This window comes from Gossypium hirsutum, chromosome A08, assembly GCF_007990345.1.
Source record: "Gossypium hirsutum isolate 1008001.06 chromosome A08, Gossypium_hirsutum_v2.1, whole genome shotgun sequence".
Classification (NCBI taxonomy): domain Eukaryota; kingdom Viridiplantae; phylum Streptophyta; class Magnoliopsida; order Malvales; family Malvaceae; genus Gossypium; species Gossypium hirsutum.
Genome location: NC_053431.1, coordinates 8650183 through 8674834, shown reverse-complemented (window position 1 = coordinate 8674834; position 24652 = coordinate 8650183). Strand labels below are relative to the sequence as shown.

At 31.1% G+C, this 24652-nt stretch overlaps 2 protein-coding genes and 1 pseudogene across 2 annotated transcripts; 1 reads left to right on the top strand and 2 right to left on the bottom strand.

Annotated features, from left to right (window-relative positions):
• Nucleotides 1-1237: 1237 nt before the first annotated feature.
• LOC107950778 (E3 ubiquitin-protein ligase ATL4) lies at nt 1238-2897 on the top strand. The gene has a single exon (XM_041075800.1). It carries the CDS (start codon nt 1526-1528, stop codon nt 2549-2551), a length of 1026 nt encoding a protein of 341 aa, XP_040931734.1. The 5' UTR covers nt 1238-1525; the 3' UTR covers nt 2552-2897.
• A 5914-nt stretch (nt 2898-8811) lies between these two features.
• On the bottom strand, nt 8812-15681 carry LOC107950769 (protein TRIGALACTOSYLDIACYLGLYCEROL 4, chloroplastic-like; annotated as a pseudogene).
• A 5372-nt stretch (nt 15682-21053) lies between these two features.
• On the bottom strand, nt 21054-23010 carry LOC107950764 (acyl carrier protein 1, mitochondrial). Its single transcript, XM_016885721.2, has 2 exons — nt 22616-23010; nt 21054-21472 (listed from the first exon to the last, which is right to left on the bottom strand). Exons 1-2 carry the CDS (start codon nt 22808-22810, stop codon nt 21296-21298), a joined length of 372 nt encoding a protein of 123 aa, XP_016741210.1. The 5' UTR covers nt 22811-23010; the 3' UTR covers nt 21054-21295.
• Between the last annotated feature and the right edge of the window lie 1642 nt (nt 23011-24652).

The window sequence follows — 24652 nt, the reverse complement described above, 5'->3', positions numbered from 1 at the left end:
CTGACGAATTAAAATACAGGGTGTTTTGCTGTCCTAACCTATATATAAAAACATCATTCTTGTTCAATTCCCCCGCTGTTCTTTCTTGTCGTAATTTCCCTTCTTTTACAAAAACAACTGAACAAAAACACCAACTATATATGAATTTATCTACTCTTTCCTTATCTTGACTCTGGGCCTAACCTTTCTGACTCGTCAACTACAAGGTTTTTTTTTAAAAAAATTGCATGGAATTTACTTTGGCTTTTCCTTATTATTTCCTTTCACCTTAATAAAAAAAAAAAAACTAAAAAAGCATTGAAACTTGACTTTGCTCCACATTACGAGATGAAGCAGTAAAGAAAAAAAAAGGGAAATTTAAATTGGTTTATCTAACAAGATCAATTAGTAGATTGTAGAACATGCCAAACCATGAACACACTGTTGTTTACCATTTTGTGTGTGTGTGTGTACACATATCATTAGCCAAAACTGGTTGTTACTTGTTAGATTAAAACCCCCGGCCTCCGGTCCTGTATGTGTAGGTGAACTAAAATCAGCTCTCTCTCTCTCTCTATATATCTTGGTTAGACTTTTTAATATTAGTAGGTAATAATTTAGACCATATCTTAAAACCATTCACACCAACATTTATTTTATCTTTTTTCTCACATTCATGATCAAAACACCTTGCTCCACTGCAACCTAAGACTATGTGTATATACTTTTTATTTATTTCGTTTATAATAATGTTATGGAATAACGGCTTGCTAGTCTAGCTATGAAGCTATCTATTATTCCTCTAATTCTTTTGTGCTCTGTCTACTTTAGATCAATGCAACCCTTTTTCTCTTTTTTCGAAGGAAGATCAATACAATACTTAATTCCCATCATCAAAGTCAATTAATTAAATAATATATAATTAAATTAAATTAACCGCTGATCAAGAATGATCAGATCATAAATCCTCGTATTATTAGATAAACATATTATATAGACAGAATATATCATATGAAACTATAATTCTACATTCAAACCGTAATTTATTATTTTTCTATTTTAAAAAAAATAAAAAAATATAAAATTATAATTTCGTACAATTCTGAGATAATTTTCTCGCACATTTTTACTGCATTCCAACACACAACGAAACAAGAGGAGTTAACGAAAATTGTGTAGTAAATGAAAGTGAGTAGGACCAGGTCCGGGTGTAGTACTACTTACAAATTGAATGGGCCAGCTGTTTGTTCGTTGAAGCGTCTTTAATTTGTTAAGTTGCCTCTGGTAGGCGTCTTTAAAATCTGCGACACCCCATTTACTTCCCCTCCTTCCTCCTTTCCATCATTTTTTTTTTGGACAGTTTATTCTAATTAAATGCTACCTCTCTTTCTCTCTTTCCCTCTCCTCACTTCTCTGCATTTCATTTGCATCCAAAATTGAACCAACAACGCCAATCTCTCCTTCCTTTACCCCCCCCAAATACAGTTCTGTTCCTTACACGTCATCCTCCTCCACTTGTGATACAGTAAGGACCAAGAACCCATCAATGGCGTCGCCGCCACCTTTGTTATACGGAGTTATTGGAGGAACTGTGGCCTCTTCGGAAAATAATAGCAGTGAAAGCTCCCGTTCTTCTTCTTCTTCAATTGAGAGTGCAAAGCCTAGTATTATAATAATCATTTTGATCCTTTCTATAACCTTGCTTGTTTCTGTTTCTCTTTGTCTCCTCTTGCGTCATGTCAACCGCCGTTGCTTGCGTCACCTCTCTCGTTCCTCTACCTCCACTATTATCGCCTCCACTGCCAGCCACCGTGTCAGTCCCGAACAATCGCCGACGGCTTTGTTGCTTGATTCTCTTCCTCTTTTTACTTTCTCTTCCATTACTCGCCGCCGCTCCAACGGTGATTCAACGGTTCTCGGAGATTGTGCCGTTTGTTTGTCGAAATTTGAACAGCAGGATCAGCTCAGGCTTCTCCCTCTCTGTTGTCACGCATTTCACGCCCAGTGCATTGATACTTGGCTTACTTCAAATCAGACTTGTCCTCTATGCCGCTCTCCTCTCTTCGCTTCCGAGCCCGATCTCATGAAGTCATTGCTTCAGTCTTCTAACGCAGCCACACCGATCGGAAGTGGCGGAAGCGATAGTTTCCGGCTCGAGATCGGTTCTGTAAGTCTCCGGCAACCAGGCTCCGAATCAGGTGAGCAAAGAAGGTCGTATTCCATTGGCTCTTTTGATTATATCGTCGAGGAAGAATCAGAGGTGACTAGGAATCAAACTCATCAGAGAAACGTTTCCGATAAAGAAGAGGTGGTCGGAGGAGCTGAGGAAGCTTCGGAAGGGAGCCTAGCCGGCGAGGTTGCCACCGGAAGGAGTTGGCTTAAGGAATACGTGGATAGGCTCTCTTCTTCGCTATCGTCTCGTGCGATGTCATTTCGTAGCTCAGGTAGACTCTTCACCGGGAGCAGTCGACGAAGCGATATCGCCGGCGTTATCACCGCAGATTACGACGTGGAGGCCAATCGCATCGGCGAGGAGATCAGCGAAATGTTTCGTTGGTTCTCAGGGGTATGAATGGTAAAAAAAACGAGGTCGTATGGACATGTCCGCGCCGTTTTCTTCATTTTTCTTTTTTGATAAGTTGACTCAAATATTTTGCTCATTCCACTCCGTTCCCGACGGATCGAAAAATCGCAACACAACAGAGAGAGCAATAAAAGTTCAGAAATGGAGTGGAGATAGCAAAATTTTTTAGTCCAGGTGATTTTCTTTTTTACTAATTTATCGGCTGTAGATAAAAAAAAGGCATTTACATTTTAGATTTTTAAGTAGTTTAGTGCGTTAAATTTGGTTCAATGATCCAATGGAAAAATCTAACGGTATTAAAAAAAAAAAGTATAAAATTATCTGAGTTTAGATAGACTATATGTTTAATTGTGTTATTGTAAAAATAACAATAACGATGATGTTAAATACTATAACATATAATAAAAAATAAATTAAATGCACTACAGTGAACCTAATCACTTATCCAAATTTACTCTATATATAATTTTTTAAAAATGTGGTATTAATAGATTTGGTGTGGATGCAAAGTGGTAATTTGGTTTAATAAAAAAAAAAGAGTTAGATTTGATAGTAGTAAAAACAAAGGTGTAGTGCAATAAGTGGCAGGTACCAAACAAGGACGTCTTGGTTTTCGGTTAAATTAATATCTATTTCCTACCAAACCTAATAAAACGGTTTGGTTCATGGGTACAGGTAGATGGGCCGGATCTACAACCTTTTTTTCCCTTTCTGAGAAAATCATTGGGATAGATAGTTTAGTTTAGGAAGCATTCTTCTTTTACTTTAATTATAAATATTCTCCTTTTCTTTTATTTTAGAGTGTTTGTTTTATATTTACACATTAGTTGCTTGCATTCTATATAACTTTTACCTCTTTCCAATTTACAACTTTTTTTATGGGATTATTGGTTAAACTGAGGATTCGTTTAATGTTGTTTTTTAAAAGTGATTTTAGAGTAAAAAGTGCTTTTAAAGCGATAATTAATACTAAACAGATAACTTTTAAAGTGAAGTGTCCAAAAAACAAAAGTTTTTTTTTTTTGACAAAAACACTTTTAGGAACAAATGACAATTTTAACCCTTATAAAGTATTTTATATAATATTAATATTGAGTATGTAATTACTTTTCTATTAAAATTTATTTTAATTATATAATATTATATATTTAAATTTTTATTGATTATATTTTAATATTTAAATCTTAGTTTATATATTCGAATTAATTTTTATAAATAATTAATATTAATTGTTTAAAAATATTTAAAATTTATAGTTCATCTATTAAAATATTAATAATAATTTTTTTTATATTCTTACTAAAATATCATAATATTAACTAATTTAAACATTATTTAAATACATATTTGTTACTTTATAACACTATGTCTAAAATGAACATTTTATTTTTCAAAAATAATTTTTTGGTAGCAATATTAAACATTTAAATCTTAAACCAAACCTTTTAAAAATATTTCTCAAATTTACTTTTCCACTGTACTTTTTAAAAGCGCTTGTCAAAAGCAATACTAAATTACCCTCTCTTTCTTTTCTTTTTTTTTTTTGTCTTCATTGAGCCAAACTTGCCTCATAGGAAAAAAAATCATAAAATTGTTTTAAGAAAATTAAAAATAAATTATAATTTTTTAGAGATTAAAGTATAATTTTATTATTATATTAATTCTATAATTTCATGAATTGTAAAAAAATTAAATAGTAATTTTATAATTTTTGAGGTCTAACACTCTTACCTAAGTTATTGGGTCAAAGCTAGGAAGCTAGTAAGAGCTTCGGTCTTTTTTTTTAACCCTTTGATAATTTATAAAATTTAATATATAGTAAAATTATAATTTTACTCCCTAAAAATAATAAAAAAATATTAATTTAATTCTTTAAAAATTATAAATAGATAATATATTAAAATAATAAAATTATATTTTTATATTTTTGAAACAAATTAAACCATTTGTTGAAAAAAAAAATACTGGTCTACATAAAAATGACCACTCTTCGCGTATGAAGTTTTCCCTTCTTTTTTTTTTTCATTTTCACTCAAATTGTGGTGTTTATTTATTTTTTATTAATTTTCACACTCTCACATCTTTAATAAATTAAAAAAATATCTCTGAAGTGAGTGTCACAATCACTAGTTGACTTTGTCAGTTTTTAAACAAGCGATAACATAGCATAAGCAAATCAAGTTTGAAAATAATGCACAAAAATGGTTAATGTACTATTTGAAACTTGAATTTGATAATTATTTCATATTGAGACATAATTTTTGTTATCTAATTTAATTCATGATTTTGACAATTATTTTTACATTAAAATTTAGTTCCTGTTTGGTAATTGACTGATAGCTGATTACTAATTGCAATGGTTGGTTTGACCAATTGATTCTATTAACTGTTTATTTAAAAGTGTTTGATAAAACCTAGTTGATAGCTGAAAGGTTATATGTGTAAAATGAAAAATAAGAGTATGACATATTTTATTGTTAAGTATTTATTTGTTCATAATAAGTTAATCTCTTTATTGGGTAAAATTATTGAAATAAAATACTATTACCAAGGAATTAAAACATTCATTATGGAAATGAATTAGTGAATATTTTTTAAATTTTTTAATATTTTTGCCATAACTTAATCTACATAGCTTCGTTTTGAGCCTATAATATATAGATTCGTAGGGAATTGAAAGATCTACGTAAAGTTATTTCACAGATGAAGCCCCAAAACATTAGGAAGACATCCAAAAATGGCTTCAAAGTTTGACACGAAAATAGTTGAAAAACCTAAAAAAAACTATGTTTTATTTAATTATAGACACTTTTGTATTTTCTCCATTATATTGTTTTAGTCCTATAAATAGACATGATTAGGTTAACATTAGTGAGACTTAGACCTAGCCGTTTTTAGTTTTATTTTGTTTTCTTCATTTTATGGGTTTCTAAACCATTTTTTTATATTTGAAATATTATTCGAAGTTTGATTCTAGAATTTTGTGAGATCGAATTGCTTCTAATCTTTATTTGCTCTTTAGTATTTGCATGTCTACTAGTTAATTACAACTGTTCAAGTTAGTTAAATAGTTGGCCAACATTTAATAGCTTAGAATGGTTGCTTTGTCAATTAGATAATTAGTCAATCGATTGACTTCTAATATTTGTGACAATTGCATGATTATTTATGTAGTGTGGCCATGCGATCTAACTTAAATAGGCCATGATAGTATGTTTGTTGATTAGAATTAGGTCTCTTTCATTCTTAAAGCTATTGATAAATAAAATTCATAAGCGATTGTTATAAGGTTATTTGTCAGTTAGGGAAGTAATTAATGGCAATTGTCGTGATTATCAAGAAGGTAAGAAAAGATTAGGTTACTTGGCGTGTAATACCCTTGACTCGATCGATCGTCAAGCCAAGGTATCGATATGTCACATTTGTCGAAGCAACTATAATCACTCCTAATCAATTTAATTTTTTTTTCAAGTTATTAAGCCTAAAATACAATTAAAATATGACTCAAACACTTATTCAAGCTTAAAATGAGCTTACGAAAGCTCCTAAGGTGATCAAATGTCATTTAGGGTCCAAATTGTAAAGTCCAAACAATTTCTTGTCGCAACTTCATGGAATTCTACGTTATGACATCCATAGCTCGTCGCAACCTCGAGAGGTTTCACATCGCGACGTGACTCTCTGACTCAAGCTTGTCGTAACTTCAAACACCCGACGCTGTGGCCTCAATCTTGCAACCTCAAAACCTGCATGTTTTTGCTCCCTAACTCCTAAAACTACTTCTGTATGCCATATAACCTCCCAACATCCAATACCACAATCAAATATGAAAATTACCAACTTAAAACACTACCCAATTCAACATAAAACAACTTCATACATAACCAAAATATAAAGTTCACAATAAAGATCAATATCCAATGATTTCATCCTTTAGATAATATAAATAACATTCTCAATGAAACCCTATGTACATGCCAAATATAATGCCCAAAATTTAAATACATACTTCTAATAAGGCTTGAGATGTGATGAGATGAGTTGGAGACGATCTTCACCTACACGTTAAGCTCACGAGAGCTTAGTAAGCATATCAAGAATTCAACTGAACATTAAAAAAATTAATTTCCTATACACACACACATACATAACCATATGTATATATATTACAATCATTAATTAAAATCATCATGCATAAATTTTGTTATAATAATAACTATAGTAAAACACTAATTCCACAAGTTACAAATAAGTCATTTCTAAGTTCACTTACCTTATATTTCTATTGCCCAATTGTAGACTTAATAGAACACTATAGGATATGCAGAAATATCGATAACATGCACTGAAGTTCCCCTTATCTTCGCACGGATGTGTGGATGTCACTTTGCATTGAAGTGCCATTAACACTTATACCGTAGTACCGATTTCGCTTGTACCGTACTGCCACTATCTCTTGCACGCATAGAAATTTTCCTAATGGTATGCCATTTATATTCTACTAGTTCACATTTTTTCTACAAGGGCATTTGAACTATACAGCTTTATTGCACTTTCTCAACAATTAACACAAAACTTTACTAGTTTTACAATTTAGTCCTTATTTGAATTGAATTAACTATCATCAAATTAAAATTTGACATTTATTTATTAACACTCAACATTTCACTTAAATACTTAGTACCAATAACTATTTCACCTATCTAACTTTTACACTCTTTACAATTTAGTCATTTTTCATTAAATTCATTACATGTACTCCTTCCAGTTCATAACAAAAATATAATTTCATATTCAAATAATTTCATAAAATCAAATCATCATTTTCATATGTAAATAAATCTCAAATAAAATGCTAAACCAATTTGTAAAATTTTCTACTTAGGGTTTGATTGAATGAGAAATTCTTGATATACTTACTACAAAATGCTTGAATAAATATTTTCTTCCTTCTTTACTCCTTGGTTACTCCTTTGCCTTTATCCCTAATTTGTTCTTCACTTCTCTTCTCTTTCTCTTCATTAACAAAATAAACATACACAACATTTATATATTAATACAATATTTTCATATCACTTGCATGCATATAAAATGAAATGCACATGAAATTTCTTAAGAAAAATCTCATCTTCCATACCTTAAAATTTCTCTAAATCCCTAACTCTTTTTTTTCTTTTTTCTCTCCTCAACTATATATTCTAGCTAGCTCCACATAAAGCTTAGTTACCATGAAGTTATTCTTGTGATTTCACTAAGGATTTATAGAGGAATTTTGGAGTTTTGAGTTTGAGATGATGAAAAGTGGTAGAAAAAGGACTAAAATGGAAGAGAAGAAACATTTGCTAATGTTGGGAGGGTGAGACGTGAGAGAGAAGATGGAAAGATGAGGAGTGAAATTCATTTTCTTTCTTTCTTTCTTTCTTTCTACATGTTAGGGCTAAATAATAAACTTGGGTAACAAAATTATGTATGTTTAAAATATAGGTATTGAGCTTTTTAATATTCTAAAACCCAAGTTGAGTTCAGTTTCAAATTTATAATATGTCTTTCTTTTTCTTTTTGTGTTTTTTAATTCAATTTATATCATGTCACAATTAAATATACCATATTATAATGCTAAAAAATTCTGTAAAGTTGTCTGTATTTAAAATTTTAATAAAAAATGTAATTACTAATATTAAACAAATATGATATATTTTTAATATATGTATATATATATGATTATGCTTAAATGAATTTGGGTTAATCATTTACAAATATATTTTCGATGGAATCAACTTGGACAATTACGAATATATCATACAATATAAACCCAGTACAACTCAACCCATAAATTCTTGTAAAACTCTAGGACTAATTTAAAATCTGAATTTTGTTCAAGTGAAAGGGGTCTGTCAATTTAAATTTTTTTTAGCAAAAAATAAAAATAAAAATGTTAACTAAAACATTAATTTTTTTAACGATGTTGACGTAACAACTCACATAACAATCCACGCGTAAACATGATACCATTTGTTTTATATTCTATATAAAACTAAATTTGATATCAAGCTTGTTTAAATTTCCATCTTTGAACATATTTATTGAGTTGTGTTTTGAAAGTTCCTAAAAATGTGGAGATGAGACCTAAACACAACACAACAAAGTTAGTGACTCATCAGCAAGACTTTTATTCACAATTGGGTTCAAATAATTATATAATTAGAAGAAATATGCATTATTAATTTCCTCATTGAATCTGCAGGGGGTTAGAATTCAAACAGCCACAATTCTATCATCCCTTCTTTTCTCTTTAGAGAAAACCATGCTACCACTTTTCCAGATCGTAGAAGCCTGAAGGAATAGCTGAGGCTGTATATGAGATCCTCAATGTGAAGGCCTCTTTTCCCCAATTTTGAATCCAGCAACAACTTCAAATCTATTCGACATACAATTGGCCCTACAACCTGTTGTTGGAAGATCAAATTTAGCCTCGGAGATGATAGTGAACTGTCGGCACTAAACCAACAGCTCTTCACAACTCTTTTGGAAAACGATGGAAGCGAGCATATGTCCAAACGAGCATCCACTCGGGTTAGGTCACCGTATAGCTTCCGGAACTGGCCGTGCTGAAATGTGTAGCAAACCGAGCTGAATAAATCCATGTTCAAAGGACTTTCCTTTTTGTTGGTCGTGGGACCGTTACCCTCTTTCTGTGATTCACCAGCACTTGCGGAGTCTTTTCGGAACTAGGCTGCAAATGAGCCTCCTGGAAGAAACAAACAAGAGATTGAAAAAGAGACCTCCAAAACAAAGCAAAAGCAACAAACATATGAAAATTTCAGGTCAAATATGGATGTAGCCTTTCCTTCTCGAGATGTGTATTTTTAGTACTAAGGTCAACTTGTTTCTTTAATTCTGTCAAATAATTTGACATGGATTATTTTTTAATAAACATTCGATGACATGACACAAATCTTGACCTTTTTTGTACAATTGAACAAATTTGCACTTCAAAAAATACAAAAAAGCAAGTTGAAATAAGACAATATTTGTCCAATTGTGAAAAAAATACCATGGTGTAGCATTACACCATGGCATTTTTTTAAATAAACTTAGTCATACTATTTGACTGAATTAACAGGAAAAAGTTAGTTTTAAGACTAAAAATAGACATTTCAAAAAGTAGAGCCACAATTATACCTGCCAAAAATGCATAGTATATAGACGTTCTATACATTTGACCTGACACTATTGCTAACCCTTCCTACAAGCAAGCAAAAATTGAAGGAATAGCAATTCCTTCAAGGCTCTGGTCCAACAGCATTAAGCTTAACATGAACTGCAGTAATGGAAGGCGCCATAAAAACCAATCTTATAACATGAAATGCAAAAAGTTCACAAGGTTAACATAGGGAGAAATCAGGGAAAAGCCGAGAGAGGGAAACAAAGTAAACCATACCTATGATTCCGGATATTGTTGCATGAGGTTCTTTAAGATGGGTATCATATGATAGTTGCCAAAAAGAACCGTTGTCTGTCTTTACGATGAAATCCTCTTTTGTCTCCTTTCGCCTCCAAAAATCCATTTTCTTCTCATAAGAGAATGCAGCCTTTGCACATAGTCATAGCATTAAAGCCGAGGGTGCCTCGATATCTAATGCATTGAAAGAATGGGGGGAGCCACTATTTTTGTGCATGTAAAAACGATATGACACCCTGAATTAGAAGGAAGAGAAGACATGTCTAATGATATTGATTCTGGAACCTCCCAATATTTTCCTTTATGGTCCATGAAAAGCTTAGGCCATGCACCATCCAGTGTGATATCATAATAAGAAAGCTGTAAATACACAACAATGGTTTAACAACATAGTTTAAAAACCTCTTGCTCACGATCATGGAACCAAAAAAACCAACGTTATTGTTTACACATTTTTGGTGATGGACCAAGCTGAGAAATGTTCTTTGAAGAAGATGAAATGGGTTGAAATGCTTTCGGCTTCCTGCAAGAAGAATGTGAGCTTGGAGGGCGTTAGAGGTTATGCTCCGAAACACTCTCCGATGCTTAAGTTAGCATAAGTTTGTCGTGAAGAAAGCAAGAAACTTGAGCTAATAAAGAAGCTGAAGGAGGGAGCTCCCTTGGAGGCGGAAAATACATTATACATGTGTATTTATGCTTGTTCTAAAGGCTGCCTTATTATTGGTTTGTAGAGTTTTCTAATGGCTAGCTTTGTACTAGGCTATTATTATGCTTAACAACTAGTATCATTAATATTTGGCATTAGGATTTAACTGCAAATATAATCTTGCTCTAATACACTCGTAAATATGTTTGAGTCATTTCTTCTTCGCACAGCATGTGCAACTTTTGTTTTGCTTGTTCAATCTAGAAAAACTCATTAGTGCCATCAATTTCAAATGAGTCGTTGTTCACAACCATGGATTTCAACAATTTATACAAAGTTTCCCTTATTGCACTTTATGATATGTTTTTGATCATTGGATGCAGCAGCAAGGAACGAACTTCCCATTGAAAAACAGACCAGCAATATTTTTTACGGCTTTCTTCTAATGCTATATCATCGTTCGTCCCTTGTTTTTGAATAAGATTGTCGTTACAAATCCTCATGTGTAACACCAGCTCCAATAAACCTCTAAAGGTCACCTAGAGTTTTGTTAGATCAAAATTGATGTGAACATAAACAACAACTACCACAACTTCCCCAATATCATATAAAACCTTGGGTATTTTCCTTGGTTCACTATGAGCCATTGAAACAACTTCAACAAATTCCTTAATCTTTTATTTGAGTCCAACAGTTTTGTGTTGGACAAACTAGAAAGGATGGTGTTTGACAATGATGCGAGCAAGTTTTTTTATTGAAATCAAGCTTGGGGTAAGCCAAGAAAAAGATGACTAGTATTCGTCGGCAACACCACTCTAGATCTAATGTTGTCTAACCACGTTTTCCTGGCTTGAACTCAAGCAACTTTTGTTGATCCAAGCAACAGACATAAGCATAGAGAAACTTGCTTGTCTTCATCAAACTTCGTCTTTTTCATTCATTTCACACAATAATATTGGTCTCAAACAAAAGGTTAAGGAATTTGCTGAGGTTTTAGTCAATAAGATGATCCGGTAGCTCATGGTGGATCAATGAGAGCACCCAAGGTTTTACTTAATATTGTGCAATATGTAATAACTGTTTTTTATGTTGACATCAACTTATCTAACAAAACTCTGGTTTAGTGTTAGACAATTATTGTAACTAATAGTTACACATAAAGATTTGTAACAACCACCTCAACTGACTATGTTGTTCAAGATATGTCAAAAGCAAGGAAAGAACATTAACATAAAGCATTGAAAGAAAGACAAAAAACATTGCTAGTGTATATGTCAATGGTAAGTCCGTTGCTTTTGGCTCCTCTGATCAGAAGGATATAATGAAACTTAATGCGGTAAGAGGTGTTTTGCATAAGTTGTCATAACCAATGACTGTTGACAATGATTCATTTGGAATCGATGGGATTTGTGAATCTTTTGATATTGAAGAAAAAGAAAAGCAAAAGTTGCACAAGAAGAAAAATGGCTCAAGCCTATCTATGAGCCTGAGAAAAAACTCGCATGAAAAGAATTATATGTACAGTTCAAATCTAATCGAAGTGTTATGCCAAATATTAAATATGCTAACTGTCAAGCACAATAATAGTCTCTACTATAAAGGCTGTAATACCCCATACCCGTACCTGAGACCGGGATAGGATACGAGGCATTACCGAAATTTTCAGAATAATTTCAATTAATTTATATTATTTAGTATTCATTTTCATGTTTCATGTAACATCCTTTTCTTATATTCAATTCAAAATATCATATAAAATACGATACAATACTTAAATTATCATATTTACTTGCTCATTCAGGGTATCCGAACCTATCTGACTAAATTGCAGAAATACCAAGATTTAGGGGCATATTGGTAATTTACCATTTTTTCAAATTTCACCCAATCTTAAATTGATAATTTCATTTAATTTATTAATTTAGATAATAAAACAATTTATTCCCTTCAATTTAGTCATTTTTGACATTTTTACAAAATTACCCCCTAAAGTTTTACTTTTATTCAATTTAGTCCATGAGCTTAAAACATGCAAATTAGCCATGCTAACTGAATATTCATATATATTTTTTCCTCCTCCTCCTCTCCATTCCACATCCTTAATGTATATAACATTCTTGTAAGTACGATTTCACAATTTACTTATTAATGCTCACATCAATCTGTTCACACAAGTCATAGTCACTCAATTATTTATAATTCGAGCTACAGAGCTCAAAATTAAGATCCGTAAATTTTCCCTAAAACTAGACTCACATATCATTCCACCATAAAATTTTAAGAATTTTTGGTTTAGCCAATTAGTACAGTTTATTCATTTAAGTTTCCCCTATTTCACTATCCAACAGTTCTGACCTCTCTTCACTAAAAATTAATTATATCACAGTACAAAACTCGGATAATGTTCCCATTGATTTATATTGAAAATAGACTCATTAAGGATTCTAAGCATATAAATTTTAGACTCTAATTAATTTTCTCCAATTTTTGGTGATTTTCCAAAGTCAAAATAGGGGAACCCAAATTCATTCTAACATTGTCTCACAAAATTCATTATATCTCATAATTTACAAATCCATTGCTTACACCGTTTATTCTATGAAAAACTAGACTCAATAAGCTTTAATTTAATATTTTATTCATCTTATAATTCGATTTCTAAAATTTATGGTGATTTTTCGAAGTTAGTCTACTTCTGCTGTTCAATATTGTTTTAGTTCAAGATGTTTATTACCATTTTTCCTCTAAATTTCAAAGGTCATACAATTCAGTCCTTGCTCAATTAGCTCATCTATTAAGCTAATTTTTCTCAATTAACATTTTATTCCATCATTCTAAACTATTACACAATCTTTAAAAATCAGAATTTTAACACTAAACCTTAATTCACAACTTTTTCACAATTAGGTCCTAAAATCAATTTCTATTGAAATTACTTGATAAAATCATCAAACAACAAAATCAAAGCTTCAAATTCATTTTATTTCATCATAAACAGCTAACACTTATCAATGATAGCTTTTAATTTTGTTCATAAAATTAAAAACTAATGAATTAAACAATTGGACCTAATTGTAAAAGTCACAAAAACATAAAAATCTCAAAGACAAGGGTAAGAATTGAACTCACATATGTCAAAGTATGAAAAAGAAGCAGCTTTCAGACCTCCCATGGCGTTTTTTCTGAAGAAAAATGATGATATCTCTAGATTTTTCAAATTTGTCTTGTTTTATATGTTTAATTTGTAAAATTTCCCATTTTGCCCTTGTTTCTCCTTGTCTTTTTTGCTGATTTTCTTGCCCAACCGTCCAGCCCATACAATTTGGGTCCAATTGCCTTTTAAATCCCTCCTTTTTAATCACTTAAACTATTTAATCACAATTTAATAAATTTTACACTATTTTCAATTTAGTCCTTTTTAATTAATTGACTAACCAAACGTTAAAATTTTCTAACGAAACTTTAATACTAACTTAATAACACTCCATAAATATTTATAAAAATATTTACGGCTCGGTTTATAAATCCGAGGTCTCGATACCTCGTTTTCAACCAAATTTACCTGATTAATTCTTTTAAAATCGCAAAATTCACTAATTAAAAACAATTCTTTTAAGTTCGCACTTGGCCTATAATTATTATTTGTTAAAATTTCTAAACATACTCGTCGGATTTAGTGATCTCGAATCACTGTTTCCGACACCACTGAAAAATTTGGCTGTTACAAAGGCAGCCAAACTTGGTACTATGTTAGGCCAAGTTTTGGCCCAGTATAAGCTCCAGTGCACCCTTAACTCACGTTTATCTTTCAAGAACTCAACTGCATTCGAGCCCATTTCATCTTCCTTGAAGAACATCTCTCATTCTGATCGATCACCAAAAATTGCGTAAACAACTATGAGACAAAAGACTTAAAAACATAACAATGTCTTAAAGTCATGCTTCTAAATCAGAGGTAGTCTTGAAATTTCAATTGGCCGGCCTTCTTACTTGAGGTTTTGAATAGGAAAAACTAGACTTGGGATTGGCTGAGCTCACATCTAGGCACTAACAACTGCTTAAATACTTACTCATCATACTAGCTCTATTACACTTTGAATTCACCTATGCAAAACCACTCTAACAAAGAAAATTAAACTAATAACACCTTATCATCCATGAGGTAGATATAGCACAATAGAAGTGTAGCAACTACAACTAGTTATAAAGATGAACCATGGAAAGATAGAAGTGTGGAAGATATGAAAAGGGAGCATAAAAGATGAATGGGAACGAAATACGTGCCTGGTGATAAAGCTTGAACTTGTTCCAATAGCCTTTCTTTTCGCCTACAGTTCAGTGCTCCACATTAAGAAGAAAGGAGGCAAAGAAAGCTGTGTGGCTAAGGCAATTGAATACAGTGACTTGTCAAGGAAATGATTAGCTGCATCTCTAAAAACAGAGAGCTCTAACTCGTCAGCATTCTGAAGCTCTGTTTTAATAGCAGAAATCAATTTTTTGGGCCTAAACTACCAATTAATCCAAGCCACCTATATGGGAAAGAAAGAAGAAGAAAAAGAAAACCCACTTTTTGAGGCATTCATCTCATAGCATTGGAGAAATGAAATGAAAAACTTTATGCAACTCAATCAATTTTCAAAGCTAAACCTTGTATTACAGTTAACAATTTAATAAAGTTTCTACATTTTCAAATAGAAGAGAAGTCCAAGAGAGAGAGAAAGTGGGATTGTGGAAATACCAGTCAGAAGCGGAGGGTCTGAGCAAGAGAGTATGAAGAGAGAAGGATCCCAAGTCTTTGCGGGAAGGAGGAGCCAAAGAAGGAATGATGCCCAAAGGGAAACCATTTCTTAGAAGAGAAAGCTGCTGAATTCTAAGGGTTTTGCTGGCTTGAGCTCCATCAAGAGGAAAGGGCTCCCCAGGAACTGACTTTGCGTAGCCTTCCAAAGCTTGAGGAGTAGATATGGTCTGATCCCAAAACGCAGAGTCCATTGCCGAGTCCAAGTTCGCCATTTTTGGCAAAACACTTTTGCCCCTGACCCCTTGTAAGTAGTAGCTGGGTTTTTAAACTTTTACGTTAGGGTTAATTGGAAGCATGTGTGCAACATTCTAACTTTTGAGATGGTGAGAGAAAAGGGTTTTTACTTTTTCAGTTTCGGTTCTTTTGCTTTTGGCGAGGTGAGGGTCAGGATTAAAAGATTTTTTTCCTTTGGGTCGTGCCACTGGTTACGCTTGCAACGTGGAATCTAAATTTACTTTGGGTTAGCTATGAAATTGTATGCAGATTTTTTGGTACAAGTATACAATTTTAAGTTCTTAAGATATACTTCTTGTTGGGACAAATGAGTTTTTCACTTACATTTCTAATTCTAGATATTCAAAGAGTATTTGCAATTATAATTGTTATTATCACTTTAAAAAAATCTACCCATGTACTCTTTTTTTTTTTTTCAATTTATTAAGCATTTTAAGGGAAAAGTATTATAAATAATTTTTTTTAGATAAGAAAGCTAAATACATTTAGTCATAAAAGAAATTGACACCAACACTATTTTATAGAACCTCCATCTCGTTCATTTTGAAGGAACATCATAAATTCTCAAACCAAGAGGAACATTTCTTCCTAATGCTACCATTGAATCTGCAGCCATATTTGCTATGCGTGGAATAAACATTACCTTCACATGTCAATCTCTTGCTAACAGCTCTCTGGCAATTCATGCTAGACTCCCTTCTGTCTCCTCTGTTTGACCATTAAGAATGTTAACTGCAACCAAACAATCACTTTCCACCAATAACTACTTTACGCCTCTTTTTCAAATTATATCCAATCTGTCCATGATTGTAACATCCCCTAACCCTATACCGTCGCCGAAACAGGGTTACGAGACATTACCAGTCAGTACAGTCCAATTCTAGTCATTAATTAAAATAAATATTCACACTCATCCTAGTTTTAAGATGTCGTCCCTTTAATGGGCCCTCGCAGTCCAATATGAACAGTAAATTCAATTCGGGACTAATTTAGAATCACTACGAATTTTTAGTAAATTTCAAAATTTATATTATATACCGTTGCCAACCGTAATTTACTCATTTCATCAATACTTCTACAACCTAAATGACTCTCATAAAACATCCTAGGTACATGTCATTACCAATACTCAACATACTTTACCTCATTGAATTCGGGATCGGCCTGGGATGCTGATTCAACAGTCTAGCCTTAACTTAACCTGCGCACGAAAACAAACCATACGCTGAGTATACACTCAGTGGCATTTCTATAATCTGAACACTTAAACAATTATAAAACATATTAATTTATATATATTGAACTATTCAAACTCAATGAGAATTCAAACATTCACTTTCCAACCGATGTTTTGGTCTACTTTAAATTTCAAATCATTTATTATTTTTCAATAGCAATTAATCAATCAGTAATGTTCATTAACACTCAGAACGATTATTTATTCCGTAACAGTCAGTTATTCGGTAACAATCAATTATTCAATAATAACCAATTATTCAGTATCGATCAATTGATAGGTTATCCAGTAACAGTCAATTATTCAGTAAAATCAGATATTCGGTAACAATTAAGTTATTCAGTAACAGTCATTCATTCAGTGGCAATCAGTTATTCAGTAATGATCAATTATTCAGTAATATTCAGTTATTCAGTAACAGTCTAATATCCAGTAACAGTCACTTATCCGGTAACAGTCAATTATTCAGTAATAATCAGTTATTTTATACATTTATTTACCCCTATTAACATAACTCGGACTCAGACGGATACACGAATCCAACCAACACACCAGTACGACACATAGTGCCTCATCGGCCGAAGCCGAAACAGTAACAGTAACAGTAGCAGTACGGTACACAGAGTACCTCATCAGAACAAATCCAGAACAGTAATAGCAACGGTAATAGTAACAATATCTGACACACAAAGTGCCGAATCAGTAACAGTAACGGTAACAGTAACAGTAGTCGGCACATAAGTGCCTGATTAGTAAGCCGGCAAAAACTCGTACTCTTTCATATCCTATGGCATGCCAACTATATCCGGCTAGCCCGACAAGTTAATAGGGTATTTAATTTACTTTTCAGTTTTCAATTAATTCATATTTTAATTAATTAATTATATTTTTTTTCAATTGAATATAATTCCATTCACTTTTCACTAATAAATATTCAATTTCACAATTATCACAATTTTCTATCAATTTCATCACACTTCCAACTACATATATTTTCCAATATAACAAATATTTATTATTCAATTTCCACATCAATATTCATTTCAATTCAAACATTCACATATATTCATAAATTAATTCAATATAATCATCTCAAAACACCTACTACATATATATATATTAAATAATAAATCCAACAATTTAAGTATTAAGTTCGGATTATAGAAGTATAAACCGTAATTTTCGAGCTAACTCCCGTTGACTTTGTCTTGTCCTTTCTTAGCTGAGATTTCCAGTACCATATTGACTACGAAATTAATACAATTCATAATCATTAATACATTACTAATTTATATTTTGAGTTACAGAATTCTAAATTAAGATTCGCTAATTTCTCCTGAAACTAGACTCATAAATCTTCTTACCACAAAATTTTCAAAATTTTTCGTTCAGCCATTAAGTACAGTTTATTCTTTAAATTCACCCCTATTCTACTGTCTGACAGTTCCGACCCTTCTTCACTAAAAATTAATTATCTCACAGTACAGAACTCGGATAATATTCCTGTTGATTTCTCCTAAAAATAGACTCATTATGGATTCTAAAATATAACTTTAAGCCTCTAATTATTTTTCTTTAATTTTTGGTGATTTTCCAAAGTCAGAACAGGGGAACCCGAATTCATTCTGACCTTGTCTCACAAAACTCATTATATCTCATAATTTACAATTCAATTGCTTAAATAGTTTCTTCTATAAGAAATTAGACTTAATAATATTTAATTCCGTATTTTATTCATCCTCTAATTCAATTTATACAATTTTTGGTGATTTTTCAAACTTAAACTACTGTTGCTGTCCCAAACAGTCTTAATGCAAAATGTTGATTTTCTACTTTAATTTCAATTTAATCCTAACTAAATTCACTTACTTTTCTATTTTAATCCATACTTTATTTCTACTCAATTTTTAACCAAACTTAGACATAATTATCTATTTTTCATCATAAAACCATAATTTTGAAATTCTTTCAATTTAGTCCTTAAAGCATAAAACTTATGAATCACTTTACAATTCAATCCTTATTTCATTTCTATCCTTATTTCATTTCTAACTTGAATTTATATCAATTTAGCCCTTAATTCATCTTTTTGTTCAACTTAATCAACACATAAAAATTCATTAATCACTTTACAATTCAATCCTTATTTCATTTCTAACTTGAATTTCTATTAATTTAGCCCTTAATTCATCTTTTTGTTCAACTATATCAACACATAAAAATTCATTAACTTCCTAACTTTTGATATAATTCATGTAGTACTCTTCTCTAGAATTCCATAAACATCAAAATTGTAAGAAAAGGGATCAAATTAACTTACCTAGTAAAGCTTACGGCTTCAAAAACCCCAATTTTCCTTTTATTTTTCTTTCTTTCCTTTCTTTCCCCTGTTTCGTATCATTCTCTGTTTCTTCTTTTCTTTCTTTTTCTTTTGTTTTACTTTATATATATATATATAATATAATAACAATAATAATAATGACTTTATTAAATATCTACTTAATATCAAATATTTTTTTTACACTTAGGCACACATATATTATTACATTTGTATTTCATCCCCACCATACACTTGTCATTTTACATTTATTTATCATATAAATATATTATAATATAATTATTTATTTAATAAATATCTTTCACTAAATAATAAATATCCATTTAATATCAAATACATATATTACAAATGTATGTATTTTTTTATTAATACATTTGTACCAAATCATTACCATACACTTATCTTTATTTAATCTATTCATCATATAATATCAATTTAATAATAATAAATACATTAATTATTTACTTAAATAATAAGTAAATACATACATGTATTACAAATGTATGTATAATACTTATTACACATTTATTTTATTTTTGCCATACACTTGGCACTCCTTTGGCTTATTTACTTATTTCGTCCTTTTAATTTCTTTATCCTATAATTAAACTTTCACACTTCATTCAATTTAATCATTTTATCTAATTATCCTTTATTTAAGCTAATTTGCTTCATTAAACTTTAATTAATCACTCTCTTAACTTCGTAAATATTTTTAATAAATATTTAAAAATTTATTTTTCAGAAACGGAGACCCGAAAATGTACTTTTTCAATAACTGTAAAAATTCGGGTCATTACAATGATTACCCATAATTTTGTATCAAGTACAAGATAAATGTGTATAGTCCGACGATAACCAGTAACCCATTTACCTTGATGATCCCAAAACAAACCCTCGGCAGAGGTTTGATTAGTAATCAAACGCCTTGATCTATTCGTATTCAATTTGCACTAATCGCTAGGTGGCAGCTGCCAACAAATAAAATACATTGCCGGATCATTATGCTGATTTCTCCTACTGTTCACCAATGTGATTGATTTCGCAAAAGCAATAATTCCAGCAACCTCAATCTCACCAAATTCTCCATTGAAGAGCAAAATGTTTCATTGTTTCCATATTCTCCAAGTTATAATCCCAAATTAAAATTAAAGTAAAATTATATTTTGTTCTCTCTTAAAAATAAATAAATTAATACCCCAAATAAAATTAAACTAAAATTATATTTTATTTTCTCTTAAAAAAAATAAATTCCAGCAACCTTAATCTCATCAAATTCTCCATTGAAGAGCAACACCAAATTCTCCATTGAAGAGCAAGTTGTTCCGTCGTTTCCATATTCTCCAAGTTATAATCCCAAATAAAATTAAAGTAAAATTACATTTTATTTTCTCTTAAAAATTAAATAAATTAATTTTTATAAGTTAAATCAATTTCTTTCCCCCTCCCCCCCAACCCCAATTTCCTTCTAATGGTGCGTGGGGAAGCAACAATGAACTGAAGTCTGAAAGGCCAATTCCCTCTGCTTTGTTGTTCAATAACAAATGAACAGTGGCTAAAGCCTACTAATTTGTATATTTAAGTAGCTTCTGCAACAACAAAATGATTTACTTACTGAATCCAGAAATCCAGTGCTTGAAAGAAGCAAGTTTTACTCCCTTTACGGTCTTCAAAAAGATTAAAACGAAACAAGAAGCATTAGCAAAGGGCAGAAGTTAAAAATAAACGCAAACATATATCACAACAGTAGCCAAACAAAAGAAGAATTTGAAAGGTAAGATAACATCCATGCAATACAGGATGTTTATTGCAAGTTTAAAACTCGGAATCTGTTGCCGCTTGGTGTAGAAATAAGTTCAGGTAGTACCCCCACCAAACAGTTTCAGATCATCAGTATTAAAATCCCATTATGAAGAGTAAAATTCATACAAAATGCCTAAAATGTCGAACAAGAACAGAGCAGATTATCATCCTTCTTTCCAAATGAAATTCAAACAAGAAAACACCCTTGCTGTTATTAACCAGCCATTGGATGGTTGTATATGTACTCGATAGCAAGATTGCATGAGTCGATTTTGTCAGCTTCCTTATCTGGAATTTCCAGCTTGAACTCTTCCTCTAAAGCCATGACAATCTCCACAGTGTCCAAGCTATCTAACCCTAAATCTTTCTGGAAATGAACATCAGGTGTCACCTGCATGTGATCGATAAGGACAATTCAATCCCCAATAAGTAGCAAAAAGACACTAATAAAAAATCCTAATGGAGATTTGAAAGAGCAATATGTGGAAATATATAGGGAAGAAACTAGCATAAAGACGGGAAATAAAAGACAAGGATGCTGCTAGAATATACATAGCGGCATATAAGATAATACAGAATATCAATACCTTCTAACTTATGATATTCTACAGAAAAATGAAAAATAGACATCATTTGCCCCTTGGATATTGTTATTTGTTCTAGCATTACAATGTCAAGATATCACACAATCAACAAATGAGAGAATATTTAAAAGATCTAAGATCCATCTTAGTATGGAGTAGAACTAATGAACTCAAAGTTACGAAAATTACACTTCCCTCCTATTCTTGGTAATGAATTATGCCCTCAAATATTCAAGAGCTTCCAAGATTCAAGGTTATGCGTCTTGCGATAAGAGAACTTAGTTTAAAAAAAGCCAACACCTTGCATATAAGTCCTTAATGTCTACCCTAAAATAAGTACATTCATCTATAAAATCAGAAAACAAGTAAAATAATTGACACCACCATTGAATAATTTATCTCAAAGTCATGCCAGCATACAAAGCAAATGATCCATCAAAATAGGTTTTGAGACCAGTCCATTGTTCTTTTAAACATGCATAACAATATAAACAACCTCAAATTTAGCACAACTCTAGGAGAGTAATTTCAATGGAATCTAGAATGCAGAATCAACTGCAATGCAAATGCAAGCTTCAACATGCTAATACTACTACTGAAATTGCTTCCTATTGAGACAATCAACCTGAACTTTTCACTTTCACAAATGGATAACCAATAAACATAAAATGCCCACAACTTAGAATTTTAAGGCTATTTTTACTACCCACATTTTTTCTAGAAACCCAGACAAAGACACCAGATCAACCAATCAAAAGGGTACGTAATCGATCCCAAATATTCGATTAAGGGAAATAAAATTAAATCCGATTCGCAAACTATAAATCGGGTGAAATATCAAGTCGTTCCAGAAAAGAATAACTTCAAAATCATTTCTTCCTAAGCACCCAAGCACCCACATATAAAATCCAACAATAAATCGTGAAATGGAAGTGAGAAAAAGAGGTGACCTTGGAAGGATCGACTTTGGGGAAGCTTTTGACAACGTCGAGGACTCTGTCGATTACTTCTTCTTTAGTAAGGTGATCGTCGTGCGATGAGAATAGCCGGAGGAGACTCCATTGCGACGGAGCTCTTGAAGCAGTCGGCGTTAGGGTTTGAACAGGCAACCGAATGTGGCGAAGTACAGCGGCTCTTAATGCCATTCCTATTTCCTACTATTGTTGGGCAAACTAAACGGTGAATTTAGCCATTTAGAATTTAAGCCTAGTAAAAGTAAGGCAACGAGGGCGATCATGCGCTTTGCACGTGCTTATTGTACCCGTCATAGTTGTATATGGTAAGCCAGCAACCAACTCAACGATTCTATTTGGTAGTCAAGCGGGTGAGTGTTTTACTACACACCGTTTAACCAAACACTTCAAATTCAAACTTTTATGGATATCTAAAATTCGAAATCTTTCTAAAATTAAAAAAATATTTAAAATTTTATAATAATTATAAAATAAAAAACTGCTAATATCTTTTTAGTTAATCATTCTATATTAAACATCACTTTTAATTTTCTTCAAAATAAAAATAAATATTAAATTTTACTCTTTCAAATTTCAATAAATATATGTAGTAAAATTGTTTTTAGATGAATAGTGTGTTTACCTTCACTAAAATTAAAAACAAGGGAAATAGTGAGACATATTATAACAATGAGATTAAAATCGAAAATGAGGCGTGTGTTTGGATAAAACACACTTATAAGAATAATAAAACAAATAACTACTAACCGCATTACATTAAAATGATATACAATAAAATTTTTAAATTATTCTATTTTTATGAAATTATTAAAAATATATGATTTCTTAATTTTATTCAATAAAATAATATATATATCACAATATTTTTATAAATATTTTAATGGTTAAATTCAGCTATTAGTCACAATATTCTGCAATAGTTATGGATTTAATTCATGTATTTTGATTTGGTCTCTTTTAGTCATCATCAAACCATAACTATGAAATTAATTAAGTTAAGCTTAGTTATTTTCAAATTTTGATGCGTCAAACATATTATCATATGTGTAATGCAATATCAGCTTGTTATTTCAACATATTACTTACTAAAAAACTAATTAATGGGTTAAACGCTATCATTTATGTCAATGCTGAAATTTTAAAATTCAAAAAATATAGAGACTTGGAATGAGTCAATTGGAGAATATGGATCAAATCTACAACTGTACGCATAGTATAGAACTAATAATTGTATTTAACCAAATGAATTCAAATGTTATTGTTTGGGTTAGTGCTAAAATTTAAAATTTAAAATTTTAAAAAGTATATGGACTAAAATTTACCAACTCGAAAAGTACATTGACTAAAATTGATCAAATCAAAATAAATAGATTAAATCCACAACTTTCGTAAAATAAGGGATTAATAGAAGAATTTAGCCAATTTTAAAAAATTGGTTTATAATAATTTTAAATTATTTATTAAATTAAATGGTAAATAGTTGTAATTGTTTTTATAGTTAGATCTTTTTTATAACGATGTTAAATATTAGTCAACTAAGTTTATTAGTTTGTATAGGATCGGCATTGTTGTTAATGTAAGATGATATCGTTAAAAAATTAAAAAATATATTTTTAAACTTAAATTGTTATCGACAAATACATATTTTTAATATGTTTTACAATAAATTTGAGTTTATATTTATGTCCAAGCTACTAAAAAGATTGATTGAAGAACCCGATACAATTTTTGATATTTTGATGATTCAATTACTTAAGACTAATTCAAAATTTATCACATAATTTAAACATGTCAAAAGTATCCCTTTCCATTGCATTTGGGGTTTCAAAAGTGCTTTTTTATCACAGAAGTAACGAAGAACACTTGGTTATTGAACAAACGTAGAAAATTGCTTTTCCATCGAAACACAAAAGTTGGGGTTGACTTTTTTTGCATTTGGAAGTGAAAATTATCAAAATACTTTTATTTATATTATATATTTAAAAGGTATATAAAAAATGTTAAACTACACCA